This window comes from Ptychodera flava, chromosome 15 (genome assembly GCF_041260155.1).
Source record: "Ptychodera flava strain L36383 chromosome 15, AS_Pfla_20210202, whole genome shotgun sequence".
Lineage (NCBI taxonomy): Eukaryota > Metazoa > Hemichordata > Enteropneusta > Ptychoderidae > Ptychodera > Ptychodera flava.
In genome coordinates, this window is record NC_091942.1 from 17,897,810 (window position 1) to 17,914,125 (window position 16,316).

Sequence of the window (16,316 nt, forward strand, 5' to 3'; positions counted from 1 at the left end):
ATTATTGGGCTACTAAGGACCAACTTTTGGAAGTGTTAAGAAAAGAAGAAAAAATTGTTGAGAAATTTGATAGTCATACGGCAAAAACCATAATTTTTGAGGAAAGTTTTTTTTATCAAAGTGAGTATATTTGTTCAAAAAAATTTACATATGCAAAGTCAACATCATGAATTATATGAATTATATCATTCCTAGAACTTAAGTAAGATAGTCAAGTGGTTAAAGGATGAAACCCCAAAAATTTAGGACAGTTATCTCAGTGGACGGACATGCAAATATACCGTACATACATACATACATGAATCTGGTACACTTTGGTTAGACATATGGTCTAATTATGGAATATCATAAAATATGTGAATGTGCAGATAATCAGTGTGTCCTTCTCATCAGTCATTCTGCATAAATTAAACCATGAAGCCAATGTAACAGAAGTCTGACCACATTCAGTGCATATAATGAGCTAACTATCTGTATGTCATGCTCACAAAAAGTTTCATAACTTAATCTTTGTACCTCAGTGTTCAAATCCATATCAGTGCATTAATTATGATTATGGTCTGAATCGGCCTGATTACAGTAAATCATCCATATGCCAATGAGCTAATAATCAACATGTTATGATCATGAAACTTTTTAACACAAACTAAGTGAGACTTGTGGACCTCAATGGGTCTAATCAAAATTCTGTTCAACTTTGACAGATCACTTCATTGCAGAAATTCATCAAATATGCAAATGAATTAAAAGTCCATATGCCATTCCCAAGACTCAAACTATGTAAAACCAATATGCTGCAGGCGTAAAATCAAATTAAGTGTTGTCAGATTTTATTTATCACCTGAGTACAGAAGTTCACAAAATATGCAAATGATAAGGCTACCGAAAAGTTAATATGGTTGCTGTTACCTGCTCTACCCTTATTCGCATTTGTTGACTCTTAATTTTTAATGCCTTATGTAAACAGAAGAGTGAAGGATAATTTTAAACAAGCTACCTAGAGCCAATACAGCTCCACAGTGTTATGTAGAGAATAACTATTTGTGGCACGTGTGATGAAGACGGTGGAAATCTTTATGAGGCAACCACCTCCTCAAAACAAAAACCTGAGTTTGGTATTGAAAACTCAGGTTTGTAGGTTTAAACAGAATGTTTCCATTTTCTCTTTGAATAGAATTGGTAGCATATGCTAAAAGTGCCTTGTGTTCATTTTGACAAATGGGATCAAGTAAAGTGGTTGTACAGGGCGACATCACATGTAATCTTGCAAGAGTAGCTGGCAATGTGGTCCAAGTGAAATGTGCTCAAAAGTGAATGTTTGACAGGTTCCCTAGGTTTTGTAGAGGACAATGAATTGCAGTAAAATACTTCTGGGATAGAAATCGAGATAAAAAGTACCCATTGAAAAGTATGATGTACATAGCAAGTTTCATGGACTTTGATCTAGTCAATCAAGATATATCCCCAATTAAAAATATTTGTTAAATAAGCAAATTAATAATTACCGGTAGATGTTCTAAAAAATCTTAACCAACTTTTGTAATATTATACCATAGTATCTACAATTTACTTCATTGATCAAGTCAATTCAGATAAATATCATTCATTAGGAAAATTCATCAAATATGCAAATTAGCAATTAACTTTAATGTCACCCCTTTATGTCTTTCATGGCAGATAAATTACACAATCACAATTTGAACATTGAAAGCTATTGGACGAGTAGTTTTTGAGAAACAATTTTTTGACCAAAGATTGCAATTAAAAGAAAAAAATTGCAGATTTCATCATGATTTCAATATATCACATTTATATAATTCCAAGGAAACTTATTTATACCAAACATCAACGTTATTGGACATGTGGTTTTTGAGAAAATAAAAAATAGACCAAAATGGCCAAAATTGCCCCAAAGATACAAAATTGCAGATTTCATCATAATTTTTAATATATCACATTTTAATCATCCCTATGAACCTGCATACCAAATATCAAAGCTATCAGACAAGTGATTTTGGTGAATCATGGAGATAAAAAATCTTTTGTTGGCTGCCCATACTAAATGGACAAGCTGGGGACTTTTGAACAAAATTTAGAACATCATCATATAAGTGTTTCTCATCATAAAACCCACTCAGTCCATCTTAATGTACGGGCTACGTTGCTAGGCCATGGTTGGAAGTGCAGCAGACAGCATTAGTGTTAGTGATGAACTAATGTGAGTGCAATTTTGCTGAGACTAGGAAGAACTTGAACATAACATACATTCCTTTTAGTCGCGAGAGATTTATATGGGGAAGGGCTTCTACTTGAGCAATCCATGTTATCTGCCATAAATGCTTTATCTATGCTTATTTATTTTAGACCACTTGAACTTTCAAACACTTTCAAAACTTGACTTACATCCAAAGAAATTGTAACGGATAAAAAAATACCGACAAGGATTACATTCTCACCATCTCGAAAACTGGCATGCCATGATCACATTGATATTGATAGTTAGACAACCATAGCCAAAATCACAGTATATTATACAGTTGTTTCAAATCACACTATAGTATTATCACAATCTCTTGATATAGAAGTGACCATTTGTTGAAATTTCCTCTTGAATCATATCTTAAAATAAAATGTAAAACTTGGAACAAAGACGTTATGTATGTTGCCAATCAACAGCATAGTGTGAACTGTGAATCGGCATGCATTGGTTACACATAAAAGCAACACAAATTTCCATTCATTTGTTAAATCGAGGTCAAAGGTCATCATGGTCATGTGATATTTTGGCAGAAAACTTTGCTCAAATCATCATCCCTGTCCACCAAAAATCAGACTTCTAACTCTATTGGCTAGCTTATAATTATACCCTTCTGGTAGGGTACATGTACATAATTAATGAGGTAAAAATGGGTCAAAGGTCAGTGGAAACTTGAAATTTAGGTGACGTGCATTTTGGTCCCATACCGGCCATTGTTCAATAGACACCAGCCTTCTTGGACTCTTATATAGGATTAGATATAGCTACAGCATAGCTGCAGAGGTATAGGGTGCAGGTCAAAGGCCATAGAAAATTGTAAAAAAATAATACTTTTTAGGTCTTCTCAAATTTTGATAATAAAATTTTATGCAAGTGAGGTAAATTTTAAAGTTAAAATCCAGATGGCCTCAATTGAAAAGGTCTAAATAGCATTGATGTTGACTGTGACATGTTGGGGAGGGTCAGTGTTTGTTGTGCATGAAAATTAGGGAGGGTCACTTTTTATGTTGCAAACACTTTTGAAGAGACTATTTTATGCAGAGCATCATTTTGAAAAACACTGCCCCTCTCTCCCTGTAATTTCTGTCCATCCTCTTACTGTTATAACCTAGGCCCCTACATGTAGAATTCATGAGCATAATTACACCATGGATTACCACTTCCTGCAGATGGAGGACGCTGTTGAAGCCCTAATGGCAAGTTATCAGTGTAAATGAATCAATAATGTAAATTGAGGTGTGTCTAGCTTTAAACTGCAGAACGTGAATCGTGAAATTTGGCGTGTGGCACGCAGCAAGTGGCCTGTGGCACTTGAATTAGTTAGTCCCAATGTGACTTCAAAGTGGGACTATTCTATAGGTAATTGGGGATGGAGGGTTTATGGAATCATAAAGGTAGTGGAAAAACGTGCCATTTTCCTTATGATGCTGTCACACGAACTTCAATGTTCGATTGCAAATTAACATCTTTTAATAGTTTCTCTGATCTGAAAACTAATCTTACCAACTGTAACGACCCATTGTACTTTCCTAACCTTTCCGTATTTGAGTTAAACTAGGGTAGGGGATATATACACAAGATGTACAGCATGTTCAACAGTCCTCCGCAATAAGTGGAGGTGCTTACATGTATACACAAGTATACACAATATACTCAGACGAGTATGATACCACTAGTTTCACTTTACTTGTTTATGTTGCTGAATTATTCAAAAGCAGAAAAATCTAGGAAAATCTCATGTATTTTGCAAGTTTGTAGAAGTTTGTAGTTTGCTGTAATTTTGCAGACACAACACTGATTTGGACCAATTCATCAGGATAAGTGTTGTAAAGTGTCAAAAGATAGGACTTATTTGTGGCTTGCTCATTGACTGTCACTTACCTGTGCGTAAAACTTGAGTTGTTGATGACTGACGATTGACACCAGCCATTCCCCCTTTGGTCCGTGGGGAATCAGGTTGATCGTTCACAGGACTTTGATCTGGAGTTGATACACCAGCTGTCATTATGGTAAAAAGAAATTGAGCCATATATGAATTTTACTTTGCTTATGTCACAGAAATTGTACTCATGACATTAAAGCTATCTTGCACAACAAAAGAAGCTGCCTTGTAAGACAAAGTACCTATCAAGTAATAATGGCACGGGAATGATCAAACAACGATATTATGTTGAAGGATATATAACATTATAGCACCTGACAGAATCAAGTGGGTACCATGTGCAAAAAGGAATGCATTAGAAACATGGTGTAGAAGCGAAAATAAACATAATACAGGTGTTCATGCAAGTTTATGTTATATACAACCCTTGTTGTTTTATGTTATATATAGCCCTTGTTTCTTTATTTGCCCATAAAGGTAAACATAGATCATTCGCAAATGTCATACCTATTCAAATTTAGTGTGTTCAGCACTTTCATATACAGCCTAATTACAGAAAGTCATTAAATATGCAAATGAGCCAATTATACATTGACAAACTTCCACCAAGACTTAATCTAAGTATGACCAACGTGCTCCGATCAAATTCAATTCATTCAGATTTTAATATGGCCAAATTGTGACAAGTCTTTAAAAATGCTAATGAGCATACTATACTCACCAAACTTCCAGCATAACTAAGTCTCAGTGTATTGAATGTACAATGAATCATAAGATATCACACTTATCAAACTTTGTGCATAGTTAATCTAAATATAAGCAATGTATCAGAGTTGTATCATATAATTTTTTTATTTTTTTTGTGATCTGGCCGAATTGGAGAAAGTCAAACAATATGCGAATGAGCTGAAAATAAACATGTCATTAACTTGCCCAACTAAATCTGAGTATAACCAATGTATCTAAGAGGTCTTATAAAATGTGTTGTTTTAAGCTTTGCTATATGGCATAATTACAGGAATTCAATTAAGATGCAAATTAGCTAATAATAGACTGTAGTGCTCATCATACTTTTAGCACACACAATCCTCAGAGTGATAAAGAAATGTCAGGGATCTGGTCAATATCAGTGCATTCAGTAGTAAAATACCGGTAAAACCTTATATCAGTAATTCATTAATTTTAGTATGCAAATGAGCTAATCTTCAAAATATCACACTAATAAAACTTTCAGCATAACTAGACCTACATGCAGGTATGACAAACATATCTCAGGGGTCTGGTCTAAATTATTATATCAATGCATTCAAAATTGATATACAGCTTGATTACAGAAATTCATTAAATATGCAAATGAACTGATAATCAGAATGTCATGCTTATCAAACCAAAGTAATCAGCGAATCGTAAAGGTTAAGTCTAAATCAGTGCATTCAGTATTGATGTATAGCCTTATTACAGGCATTCATTAAATTTGAAAATGAGCTAATAATCAGAATGCCATGCTTCATTAAACTTACAGCATACATATATTAAGGTACATGATCAATGAATAGCAGAGCTTTGGTCAAAATCCATGATTCTGTATTGATAATGATATATGGCTTAACTACAAAAAATTATTAAAATATGCAAATTAAGCAAATAATGAGTATATTATGATCATCAAATTTCACCATAAGTAGGCCTAAGTATAACTAACATAACTCGCGAGGTGTGATGAAATTTCATTCAAGTAATTTTTATTTATGGCCTAATATACAATTTTTTGTTAAATATGCAAATGCACTCAAATCTATAACTATATCAATCTGTAACTAAATCTAAACTACACCTACCAAACTTTTATCACAGTTAGACACTAGAACAGTTTGACAGCCAGAAATGTTAAATCACATTTTGCTCTGTAGTACCTGAGACATCTGAGTCACAAATTCATTAATTATGCAAATGACCGTTAATTATTGAGACCACAACCACCAAAATCTAATCAGACCTAGATCTTCTCATGATTATGCTATGTACCAAATTGCATGACATTCTGACCAACATTTTTTTTTAATTTATGACCGGAACAAAATCTGTCTACACACAGACAGATGGATGGACATGTGAACATACAGACATTGTGGCAACTCAAGCCTGGCCCATGGTGTCCAAATAAACTAGAGATATGGAAAGCATTCATGTGCAAGGTTAGCAAATGGTATATGTAAGGGCTGTGATGCAGGATAGTGTGGAAAAGTGCACTCATCAAGCCTGTGGTAGTTCATGAACTTGTTTTATTGATGAATGCATGTATTGGAAGAGAGCATGAGGATAAGTTTGTCCATTTAGGAAACAACCAATGCATACAGTCACACCAATGCATGCACATAATAGACATACATGATTTACCTTAATCAGAAAATACCCAAACATATATTCAAAATGTAGAGTTGAAGGAACCTAATCACACACTTTAAAGTTGTCTGACTCAAACTTTTCACAGAGTATTATGTCACTCACTTGAAATTTGGATAGCCTCACTGACTGACAGCAAACTTGAAGTATGTCATCTCTAAGCACCAACAATCCAAATTTGAAACACTATCACTCAAGAAATTTCAGAGAACACACTGTTTTAATCAAAAAAGTGGTAATTGGATGAAAAACTTTACATAAGGAAATTGAATTTTCAATGCAATATAGAGCAACATTAAGTAAGCATCTGTAGTAATGCATACTCATAGTATCAAGGTAATTGGATCAGTTGTACTTGAGTTTTCTATTTTGACCACATGCCCATTTTTCAGCTCATTTACATATTTTGCAAGATATCTCATTTTGCAGAATATAATCCTCACAACAAATGAATGCGGTAGTTTTCAAATTTTTGTGCTTGATAAACATACATTCATACATACATACCAGGTACATGCATGCATACAGACATATACATTCATACATACTGTATTTATTTAGGTCCCTTCTACTTGCCCCTCCACTGCACTGTGTGCTTCTTTAACAGCACAGTTATATTCTGGCAAACGCACCAACCACAAACCCCTAACAGGCTCTAGCAAGCGAATGTGATGAAGCAATACTTCTTACTTTATACTGATGTTCAACAATCTGGTGAAATGAAATAAATTGTAAAAGAAAAGTGTTTCAAAATTTGTAGCTAGAGCAAGTCAAAATCACAACACAGTGTGGTATGCCAACCTGAACAAGTGCAAAATGAGCATAATTTTCTGCTCCCCTAGGTTTCTTTGGTACAGTTATGGTGTCTATTCAGATTCAAAGCTCCTATCATTGATGGCAAAAACAATGACTAAAAGGTCTAATCTAATATAAATTTTCACAGCAATATAGCTAGTAAGTTTTATGATAGTGTGTAGGAGTAACTTCAGCTGAAATTCCAAGAAAACTGCAAAATTACTGTAGACTTTGCCGAAAAGATCAATACCAATAGTTTGAAGTAAGTTGACCTCAACAAAATGAAGTGGTTTCTGTAAAGATTGGAACATCATGGCGACATTTTGTCCTGATTTGAACAAATCTTGATGAGCAATCGTAAAGCTTTTCAAGGAAGAAAGAAACCATTCTTTGCTTTAGCTGGCAACTAGGACTAAAAACCAAACAATTTTCAAAGCTTTCATCTCCCCTCCAAAATTTCATGCTGTTCATAATACCTTTGAGCAGTATTTCTACATATTTTTTCAGTAAGCTTTTCAACTATCAATGACTTTATCTTTAATGAATAAAGATAGGAAACTAATTGTTTCACACATCTTTATTGACATTGTTGTTTTATACAATAATAATTGTGAAAACTAAAGGATTGAAAGATTATAAAGTTGGAAGTAAATTGATATTCAGGTGTTATCACGTATTAGAAGGATACCCACTTGTAAACAATGCATTTTAAATACTTGTATTTAGCTATTTAAAATTCCTTTTCCTTTAACTCCACACATTACATTCATTGCTATGATTTAGGAAGGAGCCCTTCCTATCTCCTCAGTTGCCCTTACATCTTGATGTGGAATGTAATCATAAAATGTACTCATTTATACATACCTGTGTTACTGGAAGCTAGAGGCTCACTTTCAGCATCATCAAGCAAAGGCCTTGCAAGTGATGCAGCATCATTCAAGGTACTTTGATCTGGATGAACTTTTGTAATGTAATAAACAAAGAATGATTAATTCACATCTAAAACACTCTTTTAATTATTAAGTCATCAACAATGATATGGAATAAAACTTTCATCAGATTAAACACAAAACAATGCCAATCACAGCATATAATCCTTCAAATATAACCTTTGATTATTCCAAATTGAAATAAATGAAATATATCCTTACTTTCCTCACCTGGCATAAACACACCAGATACACCACTCGTCAAAAATTTTCTAAAAAATTATGGCTATAGCCATTATTGACCTCTAGTTTCTAGCAGATATGACATAAATCAGATTCAGTACATCAGTTATTATCAGAGCTGCAAATGACCAATCAAACTTGGTTTTTTTCATTTAAATTGACCCTTTCCATGATAGTTAGTAAGACACTAATGTAAAGATTTTTCCATGTTTATAAAATTTCAATTTGAAAGGCAATTGTAACAATAAATGAGTACAGTAGAATCATTGCATACATACCTCTATTCACAGAGGTTGCACTGTTAGGCTGAACGGGAATGGTCAGAGAGTAATCTGCACTGTTACCATTGGTGGATATTTGTCCTGGTTCAGCTGATGTAATGATAATACATGGACGAAAAGTAAAAATTACAAGACAAAATGGCAACAAGCTGGCCTTCTTGATAAGTAACAAATCACACTGATGATAATAGCGCTGATCGCAAATGATCTCATTTTTCTCTTATTAAAGGGAAATTAGCTGTAACTTTTGACTAATTTTTCACTACTCTGTTTCAATCTATCAACTACAAAATTTTACTGTAATCCGATCATTATGACCAATGCCCAGTGTCCTGCTTACCAACACAACCTGCATATATGAAATGACCATTGTTATTGTTTAGGTAAATGTATTCTAGTCCGGACCTAAATACAAAATTTAAACAATAACAATGCAGATTAAACTGATATAGGGTATATTTATGAGCTAAATATTAGGAATTTCTCCATGGTTCAGGGATTCAAACCAGAAACTGCAGATGATACACAGAACAAACAAAATTAAAAAATGACCAAAGTAACAGCTAATGGATCTTTAATATGCAAAAATAAATATTTTTCTGCGTTTTCTGCAAGAATGATGAAAATATAACCTGCTAGTGCTACAGTGGTTACAAAAGTCACAGTTAATTTACATGAATTTATAGCTCAGACTACAAGCTGCGCCAACAGCCACACATGTAACATCAAAATTTGTCAGAATTGCAGGCAGGGATGTCCGATGTCACTCGGTGCAGCTATATTTACTAACCTGAAATGGCGATCAGTGCTATTGGTTTAAAATTTATTTATTGGGTTATGATTTGAATAAATCTGAATGAGATTATGTCTAGAAATCTACACATCAAGTTTGGAAGTTATCAAATAGGCTTGCCAGAGAAGAAAGACACAATTCCTAGCTAGCTAATATGGCAACTTGAACGAAAGCCTTGCAGAATTTTCAAATCATTATGGAAGGGTAGTTGCACACTGTGATTTCAACTCCAAAATTTTTTATGTTATTCATAGTACCTTGCAAAAGCAGTTGTATGAAAAATATAACTCTGAATACTATCTTTTTTTTAGTGAGCTTCCAGCTACCCCTGACATAACTATCAAATGTGAGCTATAAATTATTGGGTCACCATGTTTGATTTTCTACAAAATGATGATTAAACGTAATTTTTTCATGAAAATCACTAAAATAAAATCAACATACCAAACAATTCATTTCAAGTTAATACAGTGAATGCATGCATGAAATGTCCACATTCTCATCATACAATAACACAAAAATAAAACTTCAAACAGTAAAGATTCTTAATTTATGATAGAAATGCATCTCAGGAACAGATATCTGGATTCTCAATTTTCTGCTTTTCTGATCTATCACTTATTGTGGGGGCTCATTTTAAAGCTCTTGAAGAAAGGAAAATTTTCATCATCATACTATCATAGTTTTGCAAAAAATCCAAACTTTGATTTTCTCCCTTAGAAGTAACTCGGATATGGTGGCCATTTTGAATTTCAAATACCATTAAATGTTGGGTAATTTGTTATCTCTAGTTTGTAAATTTGCATGGTGACCCTCAAGTTTTATTGTCGAGTTGGTAGGAGAATGGTTGAAAGTTTCATTTGCAAGTTTTGAGCAAAAGTTTGAGTCTTTCACTTTTGAGGTGCTTACCATCTTAAATGAAAATAACATGCAAATAAATTGAATCATTTATTTTTACCAGATTTGCCATTATTACACCAAATATCTCAGGGGTTTAAAGTTATATTGAATGAGATATGACAATCTTACAGTGTTGTCAATTTTTAAAACTTTTATAAGTTCTAGGTCAAGTACTACTTTCAAAAATAAAAGTTTTTTGACATGTCACCATGCCCACTGTTTTTCACTATTTTGTCAAAATTTATTCAGGAATTCACAAATTGTATACTTTCTCATGCATGATTGTCATTTGGGAACTCTTCAGCAGGTACCATTGGCCCAGTTGGATTTGGATTTACTCAAATCAACTTAGACTAATAGATCCCAAAAGTCAACTGATGCTTTTGCAAATGACAAAAGTGTGAATACTCAACAGAAAAATTTGAATCCATTTAAAACTCGAGTGAGAATTCATGGCTCTACATACTGCTAATGACATGAATTATACTCATGGCGTAAAAAGGTTGAGTCAAAAATCTAGACACAGAACTGCACAATGTGTTTATCTTTTCTGCATATACATCCTCAATAAATATTTGGCCATAAGATAGAGGGGAGACAGAGACTTTTTATCACATAGAGGGGGATTTGAAATATTTTTGAGGGGATTAAGTGGGGTTCTTTGTCTGGTTTTTAAAATTGTCCATCAAGGTGAATTAGTTCCAAATTACTTATCCGAACTAGTAACAATTGATAGTACAGTACATAATACGAGAAGGAGTGTCGGTGTAAGATTGAACCCCTTTTCTGTCAAATATCACAGGAAACATTTTTCTAGAACATATCGTGACAGAGCTTTTAACGTGTATGCCCCTAAACAGTGGAATAGTTTGCCACCTGAGCTTCGGATGATTAAGAATTTTGTTCTTTTTAAGAAGTCTCTTAAAACTCTTATTTTTCGTCAATGCTACTGCTCACTTGGATATAATTTTTACCTGCATTTTTTATATTTTTTTTTTATTTTTTATCATTCTCAGGGAGATTTTTTTAAAATACTTTGCTGTTTTTGGGGTGGAATCCTTTTTGCTAGATTTTAAGCCTGCTTGATTTTATCGATTGGTTTTAATTACGCTTTCCTCTGATTTATTCTGTATTTTCTTCGCATTTTTTATTTCTACCAGTAATTTTCTGTAATGTACAGACCACTGAGACAAGGTGTGTGGTGGTTTTTTGAACAAAAGATTATTATTATTATTTCTCAAAAATATTACGATTTCAATCGCTGTACAGTGTTGCTCCCAAACCAAATTACAAAGCTATCAGACAAGTAATTTTGAGAACAAGTTTTCTTGACCAAAAATGACAAAATTGTCTTAAAATTACAAATTTGTATATTTCAGGACAATTTCCATATATCTAACAATTGTCATCTCTGGACATCTGTGTACCAAATATAAAAGCTGTCTGTCCAGGGGCTTTAAAAAGAAAATACTTTTTACGATTTTTTGACCCAAAATGAAAAAATTGCTCCAAAATAGTAGTTTTCCCAATTTTGTCATAATTTCAACAAATTAGAAGAGTAGCACCCTTGCAAACATCCAACCCAAATTTGAGAGCGATTGGGCTGGCGGTTTCAGAGAAGAAGAATTTTTACTTAAAATGAGAAAATAATTCACAAAAAATTCAGCAAAAATACAAAATGAAAGATATCTTCACAATATCATACAAGCGACCTAGCGGCCGATATAGCTCCGCTGTGTTATGTAGAGAATAATATTTTTGACACATGTTGATGAAGAAGGAGGAAATCTTTGATAGCTCAATGCAGTGGCCAGAAAAAAGTGGCTAAAATAAGCTGCAAAAATACACAATTGAAGATTTCATCATACTTTGAATATATCACATCGGATCATCCCTAGGAACATGTCAACCAAAGCTATCTGATGAGTAGTGTTTGAGAATAAAATTTTCTGACCAAAAATGGCAACAATTGCCCCCCAAATAAAAATTGCAGATTTCATCATAATTTCAAAAGATCAATTGAGTTCATCTATAGAAACCTGTATACCAAATTTCAAAGCTGTTAGACCAGTACTTTTTGAGAAACACATATTTTGACCAAAAATGGGAAAAATTGCCACAAAATTCAAATTGCAGATTTCATCATTATTTCAATAAATATCATGTAGTTCATCTATGGAAACCTGTATACCAAATTTCAAAGCTATCAGATGAGCAGTTGTTGAAATACACATTTTTTGACCTAAAATTGCAAAAATTGCCCCAAAAATACAAATTACAGATTTCAGGAGAAATTAAATTATATTACTTAGCTCATCTGTAGAAACCTGTATACCAAATTTCAAAGCTATCAGACCAGTACTTTTTGAGAAACACGCTTTTTGACCAAAAATAGCAAAAATTGCCCCAAAATTACAAAATCGCAGATTTCATCATAATTTCTACAAATATCATTAAGGTGATCTGTAGGAACCTGTATACTAAATTGCAAAGCTATCAGATGAGTACTTTTGGAAATACACATTTTTTGACCAAAAATGGCAAAAATTGCCCCAAAAATACAAAATTGCAGATTTCATCATAATTTCAATACATATCATTTAGTTCATGTGTAGGAACCTCTATACCAAATTTCAAAGCTATCAGATGAGTAGTTTTGGCAATACACATTTTTTGACCAAAAATGGCAAAAATTGCCCAAAAATACAAATTACAGATTTCATCAGAAATTCAATATATATTACTAAGTGCATCTATAGAAACCTGTATACCAAATTCAAAACTATCAGACCATACTTTTTGAGAAATACATTTTTTGACCAAAAATGGCAAAAATTGCCTTAAAAATGCAAATTTGCATATTTCTTCACAATTTGAACAAATCTTAAATAGATCATCCCTAGGGACATATGTACCAAATTTCAAAGCTATCTGACCGGTAGTTTTGAAGAAGAAGATTTTTAAAGATTTTTTTACCAAAAATGACAAAAATTGCCTTAAAATACAAATATGCAAATTTCACCACGATTTGAAGAAATCTGACTGAAGTCACCATAAGTAAACTGCATATTAAATTTCAAAGCATCGGACAAGCGGTTTGAGAAAAGAAGATTTTTTTACCAAAAACACCAAAAAATGCCCCAAAAATACAAATATGCAAATTTCACCACGATTTGAACAAACTTAAGTGAGGTCACCCCAAGTGAACCGCATATAAAATTTCAAAGCAATTGGACTTGCGGTTTCAGAGGAGAAGGCAATTGTTGACGGACGACGACGACGACGACGACGACGGACGACGGACGACGGACGACGACGGAAAATCAACCTATTTGATAAGCTCCGCGTCGCTGACAGCGGAGCTAAAAACTGTATAATGTTCACCTAAGGTACTTGCACACAAATTTTCAAAGCAATCAAAACAGCGGTTCTCTTGACCATTTTCACATTTTTAAGCTCATTTGCATAATTTTGGCAATGCAGACTTCATTTGAACAAAATCCCATCTATAGCCCAGGATGCATCAACACACTAAATAACATGCTGAAAAGTGCAGCGGATTGTGAGTTTTTGATGTTGACGGACATACTGTACGTATGTACGTACATACATACATACATAATACATACATACATACACACATACATAATTACACAGAGCTCGAAATTAGCGGTAGTCCCGCATCCATAGACTACCAACTTTTCCCTGGGGCTACCAAAACCCATGAAAAATGGTAGCCCACAAGGACTACCAAAGCCTGGGACATGAAATTACTTAGTGAGCGACATGATGTTGGTTGCTGTGAGATGACTGACGCTCATACAGTCAACCCAGTTATGAAAATTAAAAGGCGACAGTGCAGTTGAATTTGTTGCGACAAACTTTCAATAAAGTGTCATTATGATGTACTTGGATGACAGGGTTGGGAAACGATAGCCAATGAAAATTTATTTTCATAGTTATTTAATCACAATGTGTCAATCACAATTAAACACAAAGTTATTAAAACTTCCAAGAAAAAGCTGTCCGGCCATCCACAAATTACGCTTTCTGAAGTTTACGAGATCATCCCATGATAGTGTGCTATGGTGGAGAAATATAGCCAAAATTGCCACTAAAGTATTAGGAACATGACTGTACCAAGCTGTCATCCTGAATTCATAGCCAATCTATTTTAGCCATGTTATGTTTACAGTTGTTGAGTGAGTGAAAAGTCGTTGTCATGGCAAACATCAAAATTTGCATATAAGCTCTGCATATGAGTGAATAGGTAATCTAACTATGAGGCGTCACTGTTGTCCACTACACATGCTCTACCGTTCTCCTAAGGCTATGATCTGCGGGTATTGATGTCAAATAACTAGAAAATTCACTTCCTAGATAGAATGATAAAAACTGAATCTTTCATTGTCTAGATATAAATAAAAATAAATAAAAATATCCTCTACCAAAAAAAAAAAAATCTTCATTCATGCATGGGCTACCAGACATTGTCACTGGGCTACCAACTTCAAAAAATGGTAGCCCAATGGGACTACCAGGGAAAAAAGTTAATTTCGAGCCCTGATACATACACACATATCTACAGACGCCACCGGCTTCAGCTTATATGATAACCTCACATTGGTATACCAAATGTGAGCTAAATATGAAGAAAAATAAAAATATATTTGGGCTCAGTAAATTTGAGGTTGTTATTATTATATTATTATTGTTGTTGTTGTTGTTGTTGTTGTTGATAGTGTTTGCAGAAACAAAGTATGCGCTGCAAAATTCATTACAGCCAATTTATACACCTGTGCTGCAAAATTCAATACAGCCTAAGTATACACATGCGCTGCAAGAGTCAATACAGCCTGAGTCCAAATATATTTTAACTTCTCTTCATTTTTTAATATTTAATCATTATCATCACCATCATCATCATCAACATCATCGTCATCATCATCGGAGATCGAGGCCCCCGTGACTGTCCCTGGGCTTATGCCCTTTTCCATGGGGATCCTTGCTATGTGGCGAAGGATACTTTACTTCTCACCTCCGATGACTGCCACAACTGTTGTAGAAGTCGTCTGAGATTTCCCAATGGAGCTGTTGTGTTGTTGTGTGATGAATGAGAAACTTACCGAAATCGTCCCCGGCACCATGTCGTCTTGACTTCACAACATTTTGCAACGTCGAAGCAAGTTTACTCAAGAACTTAGGCGCGGTTGTTTTTATCGGCTGGAATGTATTCAGAAAATGCGGTATTACATGTACGTCACAGTCCTTCAAAACGACGATTAGTCGCTCCCGGTTTTCCTCTGTGTTTTCTTGCAGGTATGTTTCAAGGGTATACAGTGCTTTAAAATAGCACAACTCATTTTGACTGTTCTCACTCAGGAGGACAAGAGTTCGTTCACTTGATTCGATACCAAATTTGACTAAGTCCATTTTATATCCCCCTACCATGGCATCTGGGCCGTCTTCGTAAAATCCAGATATCCGTTCTTTTTGCATATACTCCACAAACTTTTCGACCCATTCTAAATCTGCCTCGGCGTATAATATATTAAAACGATACTTCCTCATTTCCTCGTCAGCAGCAGCCATGGATGTTAATGTCCCGCTGAAAGGGTCTTGATTTTGCGCATGCGTAGTGATAGGTATGCAGCCTCCCGCTAGCATTTTCAGAACTGGTTTAACAAGTGAAGTGCAGTTCTACCGGGGTACTACTAGTGTAGTATTAGACCTGAAAATGAAGTGTGTGTTTCCGGTAACATACCTCTGCAAAATATAATAATTAGGTCGAAGAATTTTTAATTTTTTTTATTTATTCTTTTTATTTATCTTT

The 16,316-nt window shown here is 34.1% G+C and overlaps 1 protein-coding gene across 3 annotated transcripts in view; it reads right to left on the reverse strand.

Annotated features, from left to right (window-relative positions):
• The window catches only part of LOC139151387 (uncharacterized), a 29,918-nt gene extending 13,811 nt beyond the window's left edge, over window positions 1–16,107 (reverse strand). Inside the window, exons 1-4 of one of the 3 annotated variants that reach the window (XM_070724156.1) lie at window positions 15,610–16,107; window positions 8,766–8,880; window positions 8,202–8,336; window positions 4,139–4,255 (exon numbers count right to left, since the gene is read on the reverse strand). In XM_070724156.1, the coding sequence (XP_070580257.1) occupies window positions 4,139–4,187 (49 nt within the window). In that variant the 5' untranslated portion in view covers window positions 4,188–4,255; window positions 8,202–8,336; window positions 8,766–8,880; window positions 15,610–16,107. The other 2 variants (XM_070724157.1, XM_070724158.1) reach the window with 2 other exon arrangements.
• Between the last annotated feature and the right edge of the window lie 209 nt (window positions 16,108–16,316).